Source organism: Aptenodytes forsteri, unplaced genomic scaffold (genome assembly GCF_000699145.1).
Source record: "Aptenodytes forsteri isolate BGI_AS27 unplaced genomic scaffold, ASM69914v1 Scaffold563, whole genome shotgun sequence".
Lineage (NCBI taxonomy): Eukaryota > Metazoa > Chordata > Aves > Sphenisciformes > Spheniscidae > Aptenodytes > Aptenodytes forsteri.
Genome location: NW_008795318.1, coordinates 758,968 through 767,064, shown reverse-complemented (window position 1 = coordinate 767,064; position 8,097 = coordinate 758,968). Strand labels below are relative to the sequence as shown.

Here is an 8,097-nt window from a genome sequence, read left to right as displayed (position 1 = left end):
GGGGAGATGGGGACACAAGGACTGCCCGGCCAACACGGGGTCTCGTCTCTATTGCACTTTGCATCATATATATTTCTATATATATATATTTATAAAAATACAAACTAAAGGGCTGGGGTGAAGGGGATGAGATGCAAACCCTGGGCCAGCAGCAGCTCCTTGCACACGGCAGGCTTCGACCCTTCTGCCTTCTGCCTGTCCCTAGAGTCCCTTACCAGCCCTCCCGGGGGCAGCACAGGGCCCGATCCTGCAGAGATCCAGCCCGGGGCTGGGCAGGGTGCCGAGTTGGTCCAGAGCCTGCCCATCTGCCAGCCTTCCCTCCCTCCCCCATCACCCCTCTCCGAGGCTCCGAGGCCTGCAGTAACAAACACGCAGCTCTTCCCAGCCGCCGCCGCCAGCTGTGCCCCTGCGGTGACGGGCGCCCTGGCACGCTCTCCCCGGCCAGCAAGTGCCCGTTCCTGGGGGAGGTGGGCAAGACCGACCTCACGCCTCCCCCTCCACCGAAAATACCCCACAGGAGAAGGTTTCCCCCTGCCCGGAGGTTCCCATTCTCTCTTCCTCGAGTGACTATGGTGCAAATCCCATGGGGTGATGTAGTCGGAGACCCCCACACACCACTGATGGAGGATGCTCCTCGCTCCCAAGGCCGCCCCCCCGGCTGCTCCTGCTACCTCAGCCGCCCGTCAGGTTTGACGGGCCCCAGTTCTGATTTGGGGTCCGGGGAGAGGGAGCTCCAGGAGGTTTTGCTGCAGGTCTCCAGGGAGGCACAGGCGGAGGGGCTGCCGACGCAGACGTCCGCCGCAGACCAGAAGGTGCTGATGGCACCGTCCGCCCAGTCCTCCAGTGCCTTGCCCGTCAGCTGCGCCTTCCGCACCGCGTCCTCCTCCGCCTCCTCGGAGCGCGGCAGGTTGAGGATCCCCCCCAGGCCCTGGAAGCTCTGCTCCATGTACTCGTTGCGGGGGGGCCCGCCGTGCAGCCAGTTGCTGTCGTCTGGGCAGGACAGGGAGAGAAGAGAGGGGGGGTCAGCAGCGCGGCAACATCCCAGCACCCTGCCCTTCCTACTGCCACCCTCCCGGCGGGGCTCAGCACCCTGCCCCTTCGCAACCCCAGCCCTCCCCCAGCTCGAGGAGAGAGGTGCTGCTGCAGGACTTAGGGATGGACCTGACCTACAAACGGGTCCTCCACAGCTGCCCGGGAGCCTGGTTTGAGGACCCACACGGGCAAGGGGACACCAGTGGGAATGATGGCTCCTGCCTTGTCATCAGCTACAGCCCGGAGAGGCCAGCACCAGGGGGAAGCGCCTTGGACTGCCCACAGGAAGACCCCCCCACCCAGCCCCAAACTCCAGAGCATCCTCACCTTTCCTGAGAGGCTGCTTGCGGTTGAAGGTCTGGGGCACCACGAGGAACTGGTTCTCCCCCAGGGGCTCCCAGAACTGGAGGAGGCGGATGGTCCAGACACCGGGGCGCAGGGGCCGATTGAGGGGGGGCTTGTACTGGGTGAACTCTGCCTCAGTATCCACCGTGATGTCGTAGGAGGCAGCAATGACATAGGTGGGGTCGATCCACACCACCGTGGCTGTCAGGTTGGGGCCCCGTGACCACTTCTGCATGGCCACCGGCTCATCGAAAGGCCCCATCAAGCCTCCAAAATTGCGGAAGAGCCTTTCCTTGGGGTCCCACTCCGTGCCCACCTGGAGGGACAGGAGGCACAAGCAGTGGGACGCTGGGCAGGGAGACGCTATCAGCTCAGGTTTTCCGTTTCACCTCCCCAAACCAGGGAAGGCAGAAGCTTTGGAGCCCAAAGCAACGCACACCCCACCCTCCACAGCCCTCCTGCCTGCCTGCACCATGCCAGCACTAACCCAGCTGTGTGATGCCTCCTGCCGCTGTAGGTGCTGGGCACCACAGCCTCAGCTCGCCCCTGAAGATCCCCTTCGGGCCTTTTCCCCACCAATCAGCTCCACATCCCACACAGAAGCCAAACTCCCGGACAAAGGTTTGTTCTCAGACACAACAGCGGCACCGTGTCCCTCTGTCCCCACAGTGTGCAGGTGGGGGAGAGGAGGAAGGGCAGCGCGGTGTGGGAAAGCCAGGGAGGAAAGTGGGCACTGTGAGGGAAAACTTTCCCCATTTACCTCAAGGTTTTGTAAGCGGTTTGCCTGCCCTCCGTGGCCCGCCAACTTCAGAGCTCCTTGGGGCATCATCCACACCTCCAGGGACTCTGCCTGCCCAGTTGCAGAATTCTGCACTTCCTGCATCACCAGGTAACCCTGGAAACGGTCGTCATAGAAATGTAAGTGCACACTGGATGGGAAGCCCTGGGGCTCAAATCTGGAGAGAGACAGACGGAGAGGTTGCACATCTGAGCATCAGCATCCTCCCAGCGTGAGATGCAGGCCACCACTCAGAGCCTGGCTCGAGCTGCGGCAAATACCCCACCTGCAGAGCTTGTCGGCCTTCGCTGCCGGCGCGGCCGCGGCTTTGCGGAGCCCCAGCCTGGAGAAGGCTGTGTAGAAGGTGAGGGTGACGTCGCTGAGGCCGCTGAGCCCGTCGACGCGGTCGTAGACGTTCTCCCAGTACGCCTTCAGGGCCGGCGTGTTGGGGGGGTAGCTGCCATAGAGGTGCGTGTCCAGGATCTCCAGCACCTCCTGATTCACCGTCGACTCAAACTTGCGGGCGAAGAAGGTGGGTCTGGAGAGTTGCTGGAAGAGCACAGGCATTTCTAACAGTGTTGGCTGCAGCCCCTCTGCCCTCCCACCTGAGCGGGGCAGCTGGGAGGGAGACAGACTGGGAAGAAACATGCTGGGACCCATCCTGCCCCCTGCACAGGCTAAGGAGCAGGAAAGCACAGCCAGCCTCTATGTGGGATCCTCTATGGCAGGATCAGTGGGAGCATACAGTACGCTTACTGGTAATACACATGGGTTCCCATCTCTCCCACTGCCTCCCCCTTTCCGTGCTCAGAAGCAGCCATGTGTCATCTAGCTCCTTTGCTGCAATCTCTATATTCAGATGGGCCCCCACCCTGCAGAGCCGCTGCGGAGCCCTGCACGAGGCCTGGCCATGTGGCACAGCTTGGAGGACCAGGGCCCTGCACTACACAAGCCCAGGACTCCTCGAAAATCCCGCTAACTTCTCTTTTCAGGGCTGGGTGTATCTCCCCCAAACGTCCCTTGTTCAGTCTACATCTCTACTCGCTGAGAGCATGGGAGACAGGTCATCACAAGGTGTTTTGTCCTGCCAAAGAGGACAGCACTCTGGAGTGGTTTTACTGAAAAGGTATTTGCCCCAGGTGATAGGTCTTCAGGGAAAGAGCAGGAAAATGGGAGAGAAAGTCTGGGAAGAGGAGCAGCATTGCAAGCAAAAGCCTGGCTGCTGGGCAGAACAGTCAGCGTAATCCCGCTGCCCAAGCAGTTACAGACACGTCTGTGCCGAGCCCCACGGCGGCTGGGGAGCCAATCCTGCTCCTGTCCCTTGCGGGGCTGGGGTGAGGCTCATGCGGGCGTGCGCAGCAGCTGGCATTGCACCCAGGGGTGCGCCCACAAGGGAGAGAGACGGGGGGGGAGGGGAAAGAGCGGGAGGAGAAAGGAGGATCTTTTTCACCTGTAGCCGGAGGAAGTCCTGGGGTTTGAAGTCATTTGGGGAGCACCCGCACCAGTCGACTATGTGTTTATATTGGCACTTACAGCCCAGCTTCCGGTTCCAGTTGGTCACTCGGAGGTTGTTGTCGACCAGTGTCTCGCAGGCGTGACTGTTCTCCAGGACCGTGTGGAAGAAGGACTGTGCACGGCAGAGAAGGGACAGGAGACCCAGTGGGGATGGTTAAAGGAGACCTCCCACCCCTCACTCACAGAGGAACAGGACAGGCCTCCATAGCTCCTGAACAGAAACTTATCCCTGCTCCCAGCACAGGGCAACGCGTAAGAGACGAGGCTGTGCGCCCACGTCAGCCCTTATCCGGCCCAGAGGGGCGTCTGGACCTAAAGCAGGGCTGGATATAAACATGACCCTTGGCCCGTCTGCTCCTCTCTCCCCTCTTTCATACTCAGGTCTGGGCAAAAGGGAGGCAGAAAGCTGCCTGCACAAAGCAGTGCCCTTTGCGGGTACCCAAGGCGGGGATGAAGTGGGACAGAGATGTTAAGTACAGCGGTAAGAAAATCCAGCCCGTGTCCTGCAGCCAGCACCCACCTCGGCCGGCAGGAGCGTGTAGGTGTAGAACTGGCGCAGCTGGGACACCAGCTGGTCGTCGGCGTAGACCACGTACTCCACGAAGCTGCGCGTCAGCGAGAACCAGTCGGAGCCCCCATCCACCACGATGCCCTCGGGGATGTGGCGCTCGCCCAGCCGCCACATGTGGGAGTCACACTCGTGGAACAGGCGGTCCAGGCCCTGCTTCTTGATAAACCTGGGCACAGGGACAAGGATGAGGGGTTAGGGGCATCACCCACTTTGCTGGGTACAGCTACATCCAGAACATCCCCCCCCGCCCCAACTGTTTCAGTTCTTTTCTGAAATCCCTCCTTTTTCTGTTCCTCCAGCTCAGCTCTGCCTCTAGCTGGGATTACCTGGCATTGTCTCGGCCATGAGACTTCAGGAAGTTCTTATCTCGGTATTTGGACAGGAACATCACCAGCTCCTCATTGGTCCTGAGGTGCAAATTAGAAAGCATTAACGGCCCCTGGGGTAAAGCAGCCCAGTAAACATTCACTCTGCAAGAGCCACCAGACAAAAAGAGCCCAAGGCTGCTTGGTAGGTGCTGACTCAATCCTTGGTCCCATCGCTGGGGAGATACAGACGTGGCTCCTCTGCTGTCTGGCACCTCACACGTGGGTTCCCCTGCAACACCCAGACCGCAGGAAAAAACAGCCTCTGAGGTACTGGCTGGGCTCCTCTGCAGAGACGGGACCAGCCTGGCCCTGGAGCATCATCACCAGCATGTGGGTGCAATCTCCAACCCCATCTTCCCTCAGCTCCCTGCTCCTCCCTGCCCCTCCCAAGGCTGCTGCAGCATCACACAGCCCGAACACCTCCATCATCCTCCCCTGCCCCAGCAAGGTCCTCACCTCGTGGGGTAGTCGGTGGCGCTCAGGTTGATGAAAAAGTCCCAGGGCCACTCGGCCAGTTCCAGCAGGTCCTTCATGCTACGCAGGTACATCTTCAGCAGGCTGGCACCTCCCCAGATGGTCACCATGCGCCAGGGCGTCACGCGGATGTTGGGGTAGTGCCGGGCCAGCTCCACCGCCTCGTGATGGAGGTAGTTGGAGCGCTGCCAGGGAACACGGCTCACGGTCAGCAGGAAGCTCGTCTTCCTGGGGCCTCCTTGCCACCAGCCTGGGGTCAGCCCTTACAACAGCCTCCACAGGGAGGAGAGCAGCAAGACAAGACTGCTCTGGGCAGGAGGGATAGATCCTGCTTCCCTGGGGTTGCAGAAATAGGGGTGGGAGGGTCACAGCTCCACCGGCAGCAAGGACAAACCCTACCCAGCCACCTCCTCTGGCACAGTGGATGCTGTGCCTCCACTCACCGCCCACCCACGCCCCAGGTCCGCGCCCCGTCCCAGTGACCGATCCGAGGACAAACCCTACCCAGCCACCTCCTCTGACACAGTGGATGCTGTGCCTCCACTCACTGCCCACCCACGCCCCAGGTCCGCGCCCTGTCCCAGTGACCAATCCAGGCACTCTTAGCATCTCCCTTCCCCTCGTCCCTCCTGCATACCTTGTCGACGTGGATGTAGAAGAAGTGCTCCTGGTGGTACACGGCCTTGATGAGCCGCTTCAGCTGGCGTATGGCCCTGCCGTGCACAACCAGCATGTAGGCGATGCGCACGGGCTTGCTGGGGGCCGCCTGCTGCAGCCGGGTCTCGTCCCACTGGATGACAGGGCTGACCTTGCCTGTGCGGGGAGAGAGAGGGCTGTCAGCTGCCCCCAGCATTGGCACCCACCGCCCCACCACCCGGAGCTCCTGATAAACCAGGGAGACCTGAGCCGGGGGGAGACAGTAGGGAAAAGCTCGGGCAAACCCCATCACACTGCAGCACCAGGGCATGGTGGCACATGCAGCCCCTTGCATTAAATTGACAGGGCCGCGTTGGGAAAGGGGGGGCGTTTCCTTCTCTGGCCCCTCAAAACAGAAGATGCAGCTGGGCCTGGCCCTGACCTCTGCAGGCACCGCAGGTTGGGATGAACAGCCCAGCTTAAGGAGGCTGGCACAGCTTTGATTGGATTACAGAGGCAGTGGTAATCTGGGCATCGGTGACAGATTGAGGCTGCTTTTTGCCAGGTGGGACAGTTTGGTGACATAAGGAAGGTGGCCCACGCGCCTGGCTGGGATATTCCCGATGCCCAAGGGTGACCGGGAGCACCCCAGCAGGACTCACCCGAGAGCTGGCAGTGGCGAGGCACAGACTGGGGCATGAGGCTGCCTGCCCGGTGCAGACACACCACATTGGCGATCTCCTGTTGGCACTGCTTGCTGCTGGCCCGGGCCAGCGCTGAGAGGGCGTCTTTGCCCGTGATTTCGCACTTGGGGGTGAAGCTGTTCTCGGTGGGCTGGGGAGCCCCCTCCACACTGCCCGTGTCGCCCTGCTGGAAAACGGCCAGCTGGGCCTCCCTGCGCAGCTCCGTCAGGTTCCTCCGGCTGGAGGAGTCCGGCGCAGCCGGCAGCCTCCATCCCGGTTTGTGTCTCGCCGTGACGGCTCTCACCACCTTGGACACCAGCGCCCCAGGGCTGTCCAGCCGTCCCCGCCATCGTCCATGCTTCCGGCTGGCACTGCCCCGGCGCCCCGCAGAGCTGTCCGAGTCCTTGGAGCCGTCGCTGCTCTCGGGCAACCTGGCTTTTTTCTGCCGCTCCTGTTTCAGTTCCAGGCAGATGCAGAAAAGAGGACAGACAGCATTAACTCGGACCTGCTTTCTCCCGACCCTGCCAACGTGCTCCCCAGAGCATCCCTGTCCCCAGCGCTCAACACTCCCAGTCCATGCTGCAACATGCCAGGTGCTCCAGGAGCAGCCACCATGCAGCAAAGGAGTCCATCACACCACCCCTCTGCCACCTAAAACCCCAGGCTAAGACCCCACAGCACCTCCCTGCATGGTCCTATGCCCCCCTCACAGGAACACCCCTCTATATGCCAGCAAGGGAGACCCCGATTTGCAGACCCTGTGGTCACAGCACCCCAGATGCACAAAGAGGGTCTTTCTCTCTGCCACCAGGCTCGCCACAAGACTAAATGGCCGAGGTCAGCTGTGTCTGCACCAGCCACCCTCTGGGGTCCTGTGTGAGCAGGGGCACCCCCGGACGGTGGGGACGAGCACAGGGCTGCTCTGGCTGGTGGCGATTATTTTACTGGGAGGCAAATGGACCAGCTCATCCCTGCCAAGATCATGCTGTGAGCCCAAACCCAGCACATCTGTCTGGGAGCCGGGGTCCCAGGCGGCTACAGCTGCGCTCTCTGGGGCTAAAAGCACTGGAGGGGCATTGAACGAGGTCCTGCCTGTGCTCCCCTCCCTGGGCCCCGGCTCCCGGCACTGGGCTGGAGCAGTCACTGCGATCACCAGCTAGAAATCTAGAAACCCCTTTAACAAACCCTCCCGCCGAGCCAAACGGATGTGTAAAGGGAGCAGTTAATTACGCTTCGTTACCTCTGCCAGGCTGGCTGATGAGCAGAAACGAGTCAGCCTTGGGGAGAGCAGAGAGTTGGGAAGTTTGGATACCTGTGAGAGCCACACTCGTGGGAAAGCACTTTCCCAGCGAGTCATGCCCACGGGGCCGGGGCCGTATGCCCCCAGCCCACCGCAGACGCTCCCGGCTGACAGTCCGGCAGGCAGCGAAGCAGCTGCCTGCTCCAGCCAGGCCTCCCAGGGCTATCTCACAACACCCTCAAAACCCTGCCTGCTCAGCTGCTGCGCCAGGCACCACGGGAGGCAGCGAGCGCATTGGGGGCTACTCCTCGGCAGCAGCATCTTCTGAGGATGGGCAGATGCCTCACAAGGACAGCAGGACCGAATTAGCCCCCTTGCACAAGCTCCCCTGTGGGCGTAGCTGCTGGGACGGTCACAGCCAGGAGAAACCATGCCGTACAGAGGCTGGAAAGCAT

At 61.5% G+C, this 8,097-nt stretch overlaps 1 protein-coding gene across 1 annotated transcript; it reads right to left on the bottom strand.

Annotated features, from left to right (window-relative positions):
- Window positions 1-533: 533 nt before the first annotated feature.
- Window positions 534-7,759, bottom strand: XYLT2 (xylosyltransferase 2). Its single transcript, XM_009279705.1, has 11 exons — window positions 7,715-7,759; window positions 6,382-6,853; window positions 5,721-5,896; window positions 5,066-5,268; window positions 4,568-4,648; window positions 4,191-4,407; window positions 3,606-3,782; window positions 2,442-2,704; window positions 2,138-2,333; window positions 1,360-1,693; window positions 534-990 (listed from the first exon to the last, which is right to left on the bottom strand). The coding sequence occupies exons 1-11, from the start codon at window positions 7,757-7,759 to the stop codon at window positions 668-670; spliced, it is 2,487 nt and encodes an 828-aa protein (XP_009277980.1). The 3' UTR covers window positions 534-667.
- Between the last annotated feature and the right edge of the window lie 338 nt (window positions 7,760-8,097).

Coding starts and splice junctions, on each gene's coding strand:
- XYLT2 (XM_009279705.1), bottom strand. CDS start 7,759: ATGACTCGCTGGGAAAGTGCTTTCCCACGAGTGTGGCTCTCACAG. Junction 4,649..5,065: donor GCCACCGACTACCCCACGAG/GTGAGGACCTTG, acceptor TTTGCACCTCAG/GACCAATGAGGAGCTGGTGA. Junction 2,705..3,605: donor AGGACTTCCTCCGGCTACAG/GTGAAAAAGATC, acceptor GTGCTCTTCCAG/CAACTCTCCAGACCCACCTT.